The 13,841-nt window shown below is 64.1% G+C and overlaps 2 protein-coding genes and 1 long non-coding RNA gene across 3 annotated transcripts in view; 1 reads left to right on the forward strand and 2 right to left on the reverse strand.

Annotated features, from left to right (window-relative positions):
* Nucleotides 1-1,668: 1,668 nt before the first annotated feature.
* On the reverse strand, nt 1,669-3,318 carry LOC115299583. Its single transcript, XR_003912251.1, has 3 exons — nt 3,213-3,318; nt 2,339-2,359; nt 1,669-2,071 (listed from the first exon to the last, which is right to left on the reverse strand). It is a non-coding gene; the product is annotated as an uncharacterized LOC115299583 (long non-coding RNA).
* A 58-nt stretch (nt 3,319-3,376) lies between these two features.
* LOC115302597 lies at nt 3,377-7,565 on the forward strand. The gene is made up of 5 exons (XM_029952532.1): nt 3,377-3,451; nt 3,771-3,941; nt 4,993-5,368; nt 6,686-6,910; nt 7,386-7,565. Exons 1-4 carry the CDS (start codon nt 3,377-3,379, stop codon nt 6,901-6,903), a joined length of 840 nt encoding a protein of 279 aa, XP_029808392.1. The 3' UTR covers nt 6,904-6,910; nt 7,386-7,565.
* Nucleotides 7,566-8,917: 1,352 nt separating this feature from the next.
* AFAP1 (actin filament associated protein 1) overlaps nt 8,918-13,841 on the reverse strand; it is a 125,959-nt gene continuing 121,035 nt past the window's right edge. The window contains exon 18 of the mRNA XM_029948981.1: nt 8,918-12,595. Coding sequence (XP_029804841.1) covers nt 12,569-12,595 — 27 coding nt within the window. The 3' untranslated portion in view covers nt 8,918-12,568. The remainder of the gene's footprint in view (nt 12,596-13,841) is intronic.

Below are 13,841 nucleotides of genomic sequence, written 5' to 3' on the forward strand. Positions count from 1 at the left end.
ACACACACACATACGGGCCCCCAGAACTGTGGTCTCAGGGCCCCCGGGACAGGGGCGGGGGGGGGGTTCCTGATGCTGGGGGCTGGTGGCGATGACCTTAACCTTCTCGGTCACTGGATCAGGAAAACGAAGCCTGCTAAGCAACAATACCCCCCCCCCCCCCCCCCCGGCCCCGGCAGCTTTTAAGGCCCTTACAGGTAGAGTTCAAGGCCGCGGAAGGTTCCGGAAGCATCAGCCCATTTGCCAGATGGGGAGAAGAGGCCCAGGGAGGTTGAGGGCCAGGAGGTGGACAGCGCAATAGAGCACATGCCTGGGCCAACCGTCTCTATTTATTTTCAACATTCATTTTTGAGACACCGAGTGTGAGCAGGGGAGGGGGAGGGGCAGAGAGAGAGGGAGACACAGAATCCGAGCTGTCAGGGCTCGAACCCATGAACCATGAGATCATGACCTGAGCCTAAGGGGGAGCTCTGCCGATGGAGCCCCCCAGGCGCCCCCGTCTGTAGCCTCTGAAATGCCATCTCGCTGGTCTCCGAGGGCCCGGAGGCCGGACCCACCCTCCTTCCCCGCTCACTTCCTGTCAGACGTGGAAACACGCCCCAGCTTCCGGGCCGTGGCCGCAGCCGTTTCCAGAAGGAACAGAGTCTGGAGCCCCGTCTGGGCGGCAGAGCACAGGACGGGTGGGGACCCGGCCGGACCTCGAGTTGCCCGGGAGCAGGTGCCTCAAACAGAGCGAGCTTGCACCCGGGCGTCCCGGGCGCTTCCGGAAAGGGCGCCCTCCCCACCGGAAGGCGGGGCGAGGGCCTCGGGGTGGCCCTGGGGTCAGGCTGCAAGCTGCAGGGCGGGGGCCACCCACCAGGAGCTCGGTTCCTGGGGTGCCGCCTGCGTATGCAGTGGGGGTGCAGTGGGGGGACCCACTGGCTCTGGGGCGCCTCGCTGTGCGGCCCAGCCAGCCCGGACTCTGGCTCCAGGCGCAAGGACAGGCCGGTGATGGATCGGTGACCGCAGGCCGTCGGCTCGGCCCCAGGCCTTCCAGGCTCATTCCAGAACGCGCCCCTGCTCGGGCTGGGAGCGCAGGACGATTCGTTCTGTTCGCAGCTCCCAGGGTTATGGCCCAGACGCTGGGCTCAGGGTCCAGCAGCACTCCCTGCGGACGCGGCCGAGGGGCTGAGCCTGTCACCACGACAGTGACGGGGACAGGCGACCGCAGTAATGACGACGCCTCTGTGTAGCCTCCGCCACACACCAAGTCTGGCGAGGGCTACTCATGCGGTTCCACAAACCCCTACGCCAGCAGCCTCACCCCCGGCCGAGGGGCTCCGGGGGGGTGTCCCTGGGAGCCACCAGCCCCCCGTGACCACTCAGCCCCTGCAGAGGGGTTGGCAGGCTCCCAGTGCGAGCGGCCAGAGGGCTTCCCGGCCGCGGGAGGACACAGCCTACGAGCAACGCGTCCAGGAAATCACAGAAGGTGAGGAAGTGGACAGCCGCTGGCTGCAGTGACATTTTGGGGGTTTTCTTGGGACTCAGTGGAGAGTTGGGACAGCAGCTGTGTGCAGAGTGAGGGTGGGGGACGGCTTCCTGAAGACGTGTGGATGGGGATGAGCAGATGGAGGAGGGGAGATGGACGGTGTCAGGTGAGAAGGGAGCACCTCTCCGGGGTGAAACCTGGGGGCCAGTTCCAGTCTGAGCAGGCGGCCCGCGCCGGCGGGGGCAGGAAGGCACAGAAGCACCTGGGTCTGGGGCTCCTCTTCCAACTGCTCTGTGTTTTCAGGGAGTAACAAGTGAGGCAGGAAAAGGGGGGTCAGGGAAACAGGAGAAGGTATGAAATCGTCATCTAGGAGACGGAGAAAGTGGATTCACCAAGGAAGTTTGTCAACTTTCTAGCAGTGAGGCAGCTCCACTGGGGATTTGAGTCACAGAGTTCTCTGGGAAACTTCTGGTATGGCTCCATTTCTCCCAGCCACTTTCCACTGCTCAGGTGTAGGGACACATACATCATTATCCTCAGGTCACAAAATGGCTGCAGTTGCTCCAGCATCTTGGCATCTTTGTCTCTTGAAGTCTAGAGGTGCTGATCAGGTCACATGGCCACCCCAGAGGAAATCCCTGTAGCTCAGTGTCTTGGTCTTGAGGCACATGCTCCCCTACCCTGACCCTAAGCCAGAGTCAGGGCCACTATTTGTCCCTACACTGGGGAGAAAGAGCAACCACAGGAGGTTGATGATGCAGAAGTAAACGCCCCTCTTACAGTCTTGGCGTCAGAGTGTGGGATCAGAGGGGACCCTGCCTCAATCCTGGGGGTGACGGATAACCTTGATCTGTCTGGGGCTCCGCTTACCATGCTGGCTCCGGGGCTAACCTGCAAGGGAGGAAGGGCTCAGCATCTAGGAAGGCAGCCAGGGGGAGCGGGGCTCAGCCCCTGAACCGGGAGACCCTTGGTCTGGGGGGAGCACTCTTCCCTTAAGGATGAATCCCTGGAAAGGAGAGGCGGCACCTACCGCGGTGGCCCCCCGGGACAGCCCCCCAGCCTGAGGCGGTGGGAAGGCAGCCCTGCGGATTCAGGGAAAGGGCATATTTCCCGGATGAGTTTGTGAAGGACGCTGGAGGACATTTTAGAAACCGCGCGCGTTGTGCCTTGATGGGATCGGCACAGAAAGATTCTCTGAAACCAGACAGGAGAAGTGGGGAGACTGGGGAGACGGGGAGTGGGGAGCAGGGCGTGCAGCGGGACACACAAGCAGGGGACAGACGCTGGAGCAGGACCAAAGTTCGCGTGACTGACCACGGAGCCAGAACTCGCCCCGTGGGAAGCGGTGACCCCTGATGGGGACGGTCGAGTGTCTCCAACAAGTAACAAAGGCGTGAGGAGTGGAGAGAATGAAGGACACATGAGGGCCGCTGTGAGCGCTCAGGGAAGGGGGAGGGGAAGGGGGGCAACACAACCTGAGCTAACAAAGCGCAAGAAGCAGGTGAGAAGGCGCAGAGACCCTGTGGGCGGAGACTCTGTGGGCGGAGACCCTGTGGGCAGAGACCCCGTGGGCGGAGACTCTGTGGGCGGAGACTCTGTGGGCGGAGACCCCGTGGGCGGAGACTCTGTGCGCAGAGACTCTGTGGGCGGAGACTCTGGGCGGAGACCCCGTGGGCGGAGACCCCGTGGGCGGTGGGTCCGCACACCCTTCTGAGCTGGGAGGCTGAGGAGGACGCGTCCCCACCTGGAGAGACAGACGCCTTGAGGGGGCTGAGGCTTGTCCCTCGCGCGTGGCTCGCTGGCAGAAGGTCCAGGGTCGCCCGGGGTCCGGCCGCGGCTCAGCCCGGCGGGCTTTCAGTTGTCAAGGAACCAGAGGAAAGTCCTGGGTCTGAGAACGTTCGAGGCTGGATGACGCGCGTGCCTTCGGAGAAAGAACTACTGGGGCCCGACGGCGAGCGGGCCATCGGCGAGCGCGAAAGGACGGTGGGAGCGTCTGTCGCCTGAATAAACGTGGACGTGAGGTAGAGCAGAAGCGAAAGGTCCCCGGGCACCTGCCGGAAGCCCGGGCGGCTGTGGGACGCGGTGCGGGTGACTCAGCGGGCTCCCGCCACCTCGCCCCGAGCGCCCCTGCCATGCTGTGCTCTGCTGTCCCGCGTGCCCCATTGTCTAACATCACTCAGTGCAAAGGTCCCCTCTGCCAGGCCGGACGCAGGCGCCCGCGTGGGGCGGGGGCCGCGCGCCCCGGGAGCCTCGGTGGCGGCTCCGGCAAGGCGAGCCCTGGGATTTCCGGGGGGGTCCCCAGGACCTGGCCAAGTTCGGGAGAGCCGCCCTCCCTGGGGCGGAAGCTGAGGTTCTCACGGCGACCCGCGGCCGCCGCCCCCTGAGGGGTCTGTCACGTGGGGATGAGGCCCCTGCGACCTCGGACTATCGGGAGTGGCACATGCGTGTCCCGCCAAAGTTCCAGGAGAACCGGGTGCTTTCTCCTGGGCCGCCCCCTCGGCGGGATGGTCGCGGCGTGGGCGGCCGCCCCGGGGAGGGAAACGGTGGCCGGCTTGCCCAGGCAGGGGAGGACGCGCCCCGGGGCGCCGGGAGCTGTGGTTACTCTGGCACAAGTCACCCGGGCCACAGCAGCCACGCGTGTCCCGCCCCTCCATGCGCTGCCCGCCTGTCGTCCACGGGGATGCAGGGGGTGGAGATGTGATCGGTGTCACCAGCTCCACGTCCTCCAGGTCCCGCGTGGTGGCAGGGGGCACTGATGTCTGCAGTTCTGGCAGCGACTCGAGATTGCCCTGGTTTACTGTCCTAGCGGGACAGGGGTCCGGGGGCTTCCAGGGGCTTCCGGGCCCTCCCTCCCACGGCTGAGGACAGATTCCACCGGCCCGCTCAGAACTCAGGGATCACCCGGGGTGGGGTCAGTGACACACCGGACGCCCGAGCAACACAGGTGGGGCCCTACTCCACCGATAACCTTCTCAGCACACGCCCCGCGCTGGCAGATGGCCTCACCGCCTTGGGGTCCCCGGGAACGCGCCTCGGGTCAGAGCCGATGTCCCCGAGTCTCCCAGAGCAAGAACCTTTCTCTCCCTGGTGCGAGTCTCTGCGGCCGGAGAAACGTTAGGAGGAAATGCTCGTTTCAGATTCGGGTCAAGGCACGAGGGGTCCTGGGGAGCAGGCGGTGCAGGTCTGGGGGGGGTGGTGAGGGCCCTGAGGGTTGTGGTGACTCAGTCCCCGCATCACCCCCACCACCTGGTCTTGGGTGTTTGGTTCTGTCCACGCACTTCAGTCCTGGGGACACGGTGCTCAGTCACAGTGCACATCTCCCCACACAGGCCAGGCCCATGTGTCTCTGGAAGGTTCTAGTTGCCATCCAGACCCTGCAGCCTGGGTCTTATGAGCCTCAGGGAATTTGGGGACCGGGGCTCAGCAGAGATAGCCCCTATTCTCAGCTCTGACTTGCAAAAAGCAGTCCTTAGCCACTTTTCCGGAATGTTCCCTGGACCAACCACCCTCTTCTGCGTCAACAGCGGGGGAACGTCCACAATGACCAAGTTGCCCGCTCGTCTGTCCTGCCTGCAGCGCCTCGAACGCCGCGGGTGCTCGTGAAGGATGCTGCGGGCCCGGGCCGTCTGTCGGTCCTGGAGAACGGGGTTTCGGCTCGGCCAAAGCCTCGGGGGCCTCAGGACAGGCCCGCGCCCCGTTCCTCCGGCTGCGTGAGGCGGGTGGCCGAGCGCTGGCTGTCATCGTCACCGCGAGCCGTGGTGTTGGAGTCACTGCTGTCACACCGTGTTTCTGAGCGGCTTCCCCAGGCCAAGCCCTGTGCCGTGCGGCAACGGTCCCGAAGCGAGTGGCCCAGGGGGTGCCCTAGGGAGCCCCCAGCCCTGGGGATGCATTTACGAACAGGTGTGGGAGAGCCACACACAGGGACGGGACGCGAAAGCCATGGGTGGGGGGAGGACAGGGGAGGGACACACACCCGTGTGGGGCCTGGCCACAGAGGGGCCCTTGGGTCATCCTGGGAACCTATTTATGAGATGGAGGGAAGGGAGGGGGGCAAATGGGGAGCAGGCCAGCAGCGATGGCACCTCCCCACACACCCCTGCCAACAGAGCAGGCTCCTGGGGCGGAAGGCGGGTGGGAAGGGGTGAGGCCCTGCCACTCAGGCCCCTTCTAGCATTCCATCAGCACTGCGGTCACTGCCCAAGGTGCCCCTGCACGCGGCAGGATGGGGGCCAAGGCTGCCCGGGGAGAAGACGTCCTACCAGGACAGCGCGTCCTGGGCCCGCCACCAGGAACGGGAAGGACACAGTTTCTCAGGAGGCGCATAGCTGAAACGCCCAGTGGAACATTCTGGATGTGTCTAGATGGGCTTGACGGACGTGGGCAGGGCAGACGGAGATGCGGGAGGAAGCTGCCAGGCCTGCCTCTCTCCGCTCTGTCTCCTGTTCCCTGTGCTGCTGCCTGCCCCACCCCCAGCCCTGGGGACCCCCGACACCCCCTGCTCCCGGGACCCCTGACCCTCCCCCCCACCCCCGGGCCCCTGGCCTAGCGTCCAGCGGCTGACTGCGCCTAACTTCCCCCCTGTCCTGCCGTGAAGCTTACACACAGCAGTGGTGGGGACCCTCAGCCTTCCCGAGAAGACGGGCTGTCCCTGCAACGTGGGGGACGCCCACCCGCAGGCGGAGAGGGGCAGGGGACGCAGGCGCGGTGTGCGTCGTCCGGCTGGCCTCCCCGCGACCTCTCACCTCCGGTGGCCTGTTCTGCTCCGCACAGTGGTCAGAGCCTTGACAGGCAGTTCCCTGCCTGGAACCTCCAGGGCCTTCCAGCCCCGCGGGAAGCTCCTTTCTGTCCTGAAGCAGCCGCTGCAGGCCGCCCCGCGCTCACCGCCCGGCCCCCCAACCCACAGAACCCCCTTGCGTGCAGCACGTGCCAACTCCCTGAGCCCCCCTTCAGGGGAGCCTTGGGCCGACCCCACGGCGGGTGCAATTCAGAGACGTCTGCTCAGCCCCCGGGGGATGTGTGGGGGGGACTGTGTCTTCCTTGTGCGCAGTCGGGGCTCCTTGGCAGTGATGGGGTGCTGGCCGCCCCACCCCTGCTCGGGGACCCAGTCACCAAAGCTGGACTGTGACACCTCTGACCCGCAGCTGAAAGCCCCGAGCTGCCCCACACCCGCTGGCTTGAGGGCCCTCTCCCGTGACGCCCCTCGTGTCTGCCTTACAGCCTGTGCCCTGGGTTCCCTCAGCCTCAGTGCCGGAGCCCAAACCGCCCGCAGGGAGCAAAGCTCCGTGGGAGCCGTGACCCTCACCGTCCGTCTGTGTCCCCCACCCCGCCCGTGTCCACAACAGCCATGGGCACAGGACGCAGCAGCTGGATTGCGCTCCCCCCAGTGGCAGCAGATTGAAGCCATTTCTGTGCCTGCAGCGCCCGGTGCGGCCTGACCGAGAGGTGCTGTGGGGGGAGGGTGTGTCTGTGTAACACAGACTGTTGGGCCCGAGTGTGCAGGGCCCCGTGGGTGCCTGCTCTGGTGGCCCGTCAGGCTGTGCAAGGGTGAGGCACGGCCGCTTGGGATGCGGGCCGCACTGCGGCAGCTGCCCCAGCGGGCGGGCGGGGGGAGGTACGGCGACTCCCTCGGGGGGCAGTCTGCGTGTGCAGGGGCGAGGCCAGGCGCCCCCCAGGGCAGGGGGCAGGCAGCCCTCGCCCGTGCGGCCCTGCCCCTGTGCAAGGCTCCAGCATAGACCAGCCCCCTCGTGGTCAGGCCCGGCTGGACCTTCGAGTCCCCCAGGGCGCCCCTCCTCCCTCTCGCCCCCTCCTCCCTCTCGCCCCCTCCTTGGCAAATTGGTTCTTTTCTGTGAAAAGACGGCCATTTTTAACAGCGTCATAAAACTGATGAAGTTTCCGTCATAAAATTTCTGGATCGCAGGCCTCCGGTAACGTTTTCCCAGCTTCCCGCTAAGGAGCTGGCTCCTGGCTACGCCGGTGAGCCTCCTGTCGCCTGCTCCCAACATTACAACGACACGAATGACCCTCCTGAGTCGTGTCTGTGGTTTTGAAGAGCAAAGACAGGAGCCCTGGGGTCTTCCAGCCAAGTTTTAAAAATTAAAGAGGCGCGTGCTGTCCCTGCGGCAGCCCACGTGACCTGTGTTCAGACGACTCTCCAAATGTCCCGGGGACAGACTGCCCGGTGGAACGGCTCCTGTTGCAGCAGAGACGGCCTTGTCCCCGGCTCCTGCATGGGGTCACACAGGGTTTGGGGCACGCTGAGACCCCGCTGCATTGAGACGGATGGAATGAAGGGGGTCTTTCACCATCTGTGACCTGACCAGCCCCCCCCCCCCGTCCCCCCACCTGAGGGAGACAGTTTGGGGCGAGAAGGCACCCTGGGGCAGCACCGGACCCTGGAGGGGTGGGTCTGGGTGGGCGCTCCGTCACCTGGACGTCCCTGGTGCACCCACTCCAGCCATACCCTGACCCGGGGTCCCTCCCCCTGCTTGCCCATCAGGATATGCTACAGACAGATGTCCTCACCTCCTCGCCAAGGGTGGCTCCTCCGAGTCCTGTCGAGGGACAGGCCAGCCTGGCAGCTTGGGCCGCCTCCTGCCCGGGCAAGCCCCTTGGCAGGACCCTGTCAGGGAGAGCTCTGGGGCTGGAGCCGGACACCTGGCAGGGGCGGGGTGGGAGCGGGGGTTGGTCCGATTTATCAGCCAGCTCAGACTCGGGGTGTGTGCATGGGGAGGCCTTGGTGACCCTGCAGGGGTGGGGCGACACTTCTGCCTCAGGCTGTCACACTGACTCTGACACATTCAGGGCTGGGCACTGGGCGGGGGGCCTCAGGTCTCTGCAGTCGCTGGTCTAGATTCACCTTCACCTTCCACCGCCCCCCCCTTCCCCCACCTTTCCGTGTCCTCACAGCTGCCTGCCTCAGCTGGAGCGGCCCCTGTGCCCACTCTTCACCCTCTGCTCCCTGCCAAACTCCTATGTAAACCCCACGGCCCTCCTGCACACCCTCCCCCAGTGGGCTCGAAGGCCTCCGAACCTTTCCCTGAGGTGCCGGCCGTCTCCACGCAGCCCTGCACTGGCCGGGGACGGCCCAGCCGCTGGTGTGCGACAGCGAGCTCCCGAGAGCGAGTCCCATCGGATCCGTTCCTGCGCCCTGTGCCCCGCTCCCGGCCCGGGCCTGTCCCGTCCGTGCGCCCCGCTCCTGGCCCGGCCCGGCACCAGCAGGCGTCCAGCGGTTCTTAAATTCGGGTCTGCGGGCTTGGAGCCACTTAAAAACACAACAGCCAAGGCTGTTCCGTGGAGGAGGGTCCTTGCGTATAGAAACACGGCACAGCCCCCACCTCCCCCTCGGCCTGCTCCCCCTCCCTCTCCCCCTCCCCTCCCACCGGACACTGCCGACCCCTCGCCCGGCTCCCCTCTGCCCTGCAAACCCAGTGAGCGGACACGGAGGCCGGCCGGGCGCGTACAGCTTTATTGGGAACACGCAAGTGAGGCACGCCCGAGGGCGCCTGTCTGAGCCCGCGCACAACGGTAGAAAACTCAGTAAAGCAGAAAATTCAAGTGATTTACTACAATATGGAGCGCACGGCCTGAAAACTGGCCTCTCCGTTGGAAGTTTCCATTGATAAAAGTTCTTACTGTAGGAATTAAATACATGGAGAAATACAGTGAAAATATATCTACAATCATTTAAAATGGGCACCGGCGACATATTTAATTAAAAAAATCTTTGATGTTTCTTGTTTGTTTCTTTTTTCCCAAGAGAATTTTAAATAGGACTTTTGCTTTTTTTTAAATACAGTAAGAAATAATTACAATCTTAATATGAAAACATTTTACAACTTAACAGCCATGGTCAATTAATGCTAAATAGAGTGTAAAAGTTGGTGTTAAAATTTAAAGTCACTATTTCCTTTTCTTGCTAGAAATCAAATACAAATAGTAAAAACACCTTTGGTCCCTAAACATCTCCATCTGATGATCCCACGTTCAAAGTACCTTCCAGGGCAACGGCTCGGAACGCCTGGGGTCACGTGCCCGCTGTCGGCAAGGGGACCTTTTCTGGGAGATCGCAACCGGAACTGTCCCACGGAAGGTGGGGCCCCGGGAACCGCGGGGGCGGCGACTCTGGTGCGCATGCGCTCGCGGGGCGGGCTGAGCCCACGCTCGCCCGCGGTGTCGTCTCCCTTCGCGGCTTCACAGTATCGGCCGGCCCACCACGGGGACAGTGAGGAGCCAGCAATGACAACGGGAACAAAACAGCAATTGCTCTCTTTAAAACGACACCACAGATTTGAAATTTTTTCCCACTAAACAATCATCTTCGAGAAAAAAAAAGAGGGAGGCACACCGCTGGACGTGTGAGCGACGCCGCCTTGCCCCCCCGCGGAAGGCCCCGTCACAGGACTTGGCCAGTAGGCGTGCGGCCGAGACGTGGCTTCCGGCCCGAGCGCACTCGGGGACGGCCGCTATTCCTTTCTGGACAGAGAAGCCGTGACCACAGACAAATGGGTCCTGCCCCCAACACCCGTGCCGGCCCCAGGCTCACAGCTGTCTCCTCGCACCTGCACAGGGGTTCCGGATGGGTGCTGTGGGTGAACCGAGTCTGGGACTCCCTCCTCGGCGCGGCCTTCAGGGCTCAGGGTACACGCTGCTTGGAACAGGCTTTGCAAAGGGTGACAGATCTCCAAACCATCGAAGTAGTTTGGGGCGTCTGGAAACTGGACAGTTGAAATGCGTGCGGAGGAAGATCAGGCTTGGCAACACGGAGGTGTGCCAACGAAGAGGCGGGGGGCAGGACGGGTTTACGCCCGGCGTATAAAGGGTCACCCAGAGAACACTCCAGAAAGCTCCACACCCTTCTGGACCACTCCGCAGACCCACACTGGTTACCCTGTGGTGGAACCATCTGGAAGCCTGGCAAGGGTGTGGCCAGCTTGTCGGCCTTGCCCCGGCCTCTACGGCTGTGAACAAAGGAAAGGTGGCCTGGCCACGCCCGCACCGGAGGTGGCTGTTTGTTTCTCAAAAGGCTGGGGAGCGACTTTCAAACATTACAAACACATAAAACTGGAGGTGGGTGACATCTGACCAGAGGGAGAGCCCCGAGGCTGATAGTGTGGCTTCTAAGGGAGCAGGGCTGTCACCACAGAGCTGGCCCTGTCTGCGGGCCCCACATCCCTGTCACTCGGGGTCAGGACCCTGCTGGTTTGGCCATCACTCTGTGAACAGGATGGTCTGCCATGGGTCGGGTGACGCTTGGAAGGGAAGGGGACTTCTCCAGCGGGACATGACCAGCAGCTGTGTGGCGAGGCCTGGGGAGGGCAGGAACGAGACCCCGCTGTCGGGATTCTGACAAGATGGCTAATGTGGGTCTAATATGTACAGATATAAATTAAAAACTCTATTTATTGAACATATACAAATAAATAACTTATTTTGAAGCAAATCCCTTCACCTAACTTTCTGACCAAATCTAAAGGCATCGAGGGGAACGCACGGCATCAAAGGAGCCCCGAGTCGGCAGCCTTGCCCTCCGCGGCCCCCACAAATGGCTCCGCGGAGTGCAGGACCCGCCTGGGCCTGTGGGCCCTTTAACGGGTTCAGGGCGATCAGAGTGAACTAGACGCCAGCTGTGCACGTGAGGAGCCTGAGGCCCGGGGTCCCGGTCCTAGGCCCGGCTCTGGCTCCGACAGGATGTGTCCCTGGGCAAACTCACGGAGGGAGGGTCCAGGCCACCTGGGGTCTGCCCGGCTGTGCTGGCCGTGGCCGGGCGCACAGGCTGCACACCCTCCCGATGGCCCTAACCCCGCCGCTGTCTCGGGCAAGGCCGGCCGTCAGCAGAGAAACTGACCAAAGGCAGCAAAAATCTACGGTGGATCAAACTGTTTGCTTTTACAGAAAGTCGGTTTCCTACAAGGCGAGGCGGTCCAGCTTCCCATGCGGACGGCAGCAGTGCGGGGAAGACGGGCCCTGGGGCCTCAGGGGCACCCCCTCGATCGCCCAGGGGCTCAGATGTGCTGGGTGCCGGGGAGAGGGGTCTCCACCCGCTACCGTGTGCCAGGGCCCTGAGGGACGGGGGCCGGGCTCAGAGCCACGGTGCACACTCCCTGCCACAGACGGTCTCCAGACGAGCTGCGGAGGCGCCTGGGGGGCTGGGGGGCACGGAGACCGTTTCTGGTCCGCGCTCCCGCGTCTGGTAGAAACACGCTCCCCGCACCACCGCGGCTGGACAGGGCGCAGGAAGGGAGCCTCCACACGGTGTGACTTGTGCCCCCGAGTTTGTCAGCAGAGGGTCCTGGTTTTACTCAGTGGTAGCTGCACCCCCCAACTGAGGATTCCTGAGAGGGTCCCTCTGGGGACAGAACCGATCTCCTGGTTCTTGGAAACGCCACACAGGTGCAGGGAGCAGCCCAGGGTCCCCGCGCTGGGTCTGTGGTTCTGCAGGGGGCTGGGGGGCGCCCAGAACCTGCTTCTCCAGGGACCGACATTCTCGGAGGCGCCCGTGGGCCCTGAGCGGCAGGCAGGGCGGGGGACACCGGGGAAGGGGCTGAGGACACACATTAGTGAGGCGGCAGAGTGTCTCTGCCGCCTTTCGAAAGCAGTACAAATAATAAAACACGATACAGAATCTCTGAAAACCCCTCAGAAGCTAAGTGCAACACACGATAAAAAGAAATTTTTTTTAAGTTTAAAAAGAACGGCAGCTTGTCACGGTGACAAAAGCATTTGTCCAGAGAAAAGACGACAAAGGTAAGAGACGCTTCACAGCACAGGCTCGTCACGCGCCTGCCTCTAGTGACGAGGGGACGGCGCGTCGGGACGCGGAGACCCGGCCAGGCTCTCCCGCGAGGGGCCGATTCGGGCCGGGGGACCCCAGGGAGAGCGCTCGCGGAACCCGGTAAAGACGCAGCTCCCGGTCCCGCGGGCTCCTCTCCGTCCCCTCTGCTCCTGGACAAGCGGAGGTGGGGACCAGCGTGCCCCGGGAAAGTTCCGGAGAAGGGCCGGCGGAGCAGCGAGGGTGCGCGGGGCGGGCGCTGGCGTCGGAGCTCGGTCACAAACCCTGGCGTCCCGCGCTGCGGCCACACGGGCGGGGCGTCCTGCCGTGCTCTACGTCCCGTTTTTCAGCTCCCATTCCTGAGTGTGGCAGAGGAAGGACACGGGTCACGGGGACCGGCGGGGAGAATGGCCACGTGACCCGGAGATGACACCAGTGGGAGGGGCCGCTGGGAGGCGGAGGGATCAGGGGTGCGTGGGCGCAGGGCGGGCGCCCAGCAGGGGTGGTGGCGCTAGACGCCGTGCCCGCCCTGCGCCCACCGCACTCGTTCACCGGCACCAGGCACGTCGCATGAAACGGGGATTTCTCTCCGTTTCCAAGGGCATCAGTTGAAGTTTGCCAGTTAAAAGTCCAGCGTGAGCCAACATGTGCCAACGTGTCAGGAACGAGAGCAAACCGAGCCGCCCGCTGCCCTCCGCTCCCAGGAGACCACGCGGGGGCACGGTCGGCAGGCGGTGTGACCTCCGTGGCCTTCTCAGCTTCCCTGCGACGGCCACGTGGGCAGGTGTCCACAGTGAAAGCCAGAAGTCCCCCATCCCCCATTCATGACGTGCCCGGGCCGTGCAGGCTTTAGAGAGAAGACGGGTGAGGTGTTAGCCCCGAGGCTGCCCCGGGGCTCCCCGAGAAGTTAGCCGACGTGAGGCCGTCGCCAGGCGCAGGTCACAGTGGCCAAGCCAGGGGGCAGAGCGCGGCACGGGCACACGAAAGCAGGAGGAGGTGGGAAAGGCGACCACAGCCCTGCAGGCTCTCGCTGGAGAGGTCCGGGGCCACCCAGCACCCGTCACCCCCGGAAGGCACGCTGGGGCCGCGGCACCCGGGTTCCGAGCGCCCCTCGGCCCGCAGCTTTGCCGACGGAGTCGGGGGAGCACCGGGCCTGGAGCTGAAAGCAGTGACGGGCGCCTCCCACCACCCACGCTCCCTAGACCCCGCTCTCTGCTGCATGGAACGTTCCCATGGGCACCCGGAAGTGACCACAAGGACGCTGTCCGGGCTGACACCTCCGCGCCCAGAGCAAGCCGACCGTTCCCAGAAAGGGGCTGGGGTGGGCCCGAGCACGTGTGTGCTGCCCCCAAGTGTGGATTCCTGTTCCCAGAGCCTCTGGCCCTGGCCCCAGCCGTGAGGACCCTGTCACCTCTCTGGGATCCCGGGGAAACCCCTGGGTGATCCCCCTCCCTCAGTGAGGGACCCGCCAGCAGGGGCGGCTGCTCCCCAGGGCGGGCCTGGGCCAGCCACCCTGCATCGGAACCAGCCAAGGTCACGGAGAAGTGGCCAGAGCTGTCGTCCCCAAGCGTGGGGGGTGCGGAGCGCCCCCAGGGCATACAGCTG

This window comes from Suricata suricatta, chromosome 1 (assembly GCF_006229205.1).
Source record: "Suricata suricatta isolate VVHF042 chromosome 1, meerkat_22Aug2017_6uvM2_HiC, whole genome shotgun sequence".
Classification (NCBI taxonomy): Eukaryota; Metazoa; Chordata; class Mammalia; order Carnivora; family Herpestidae; genus Suricata; species Suricata suricatta.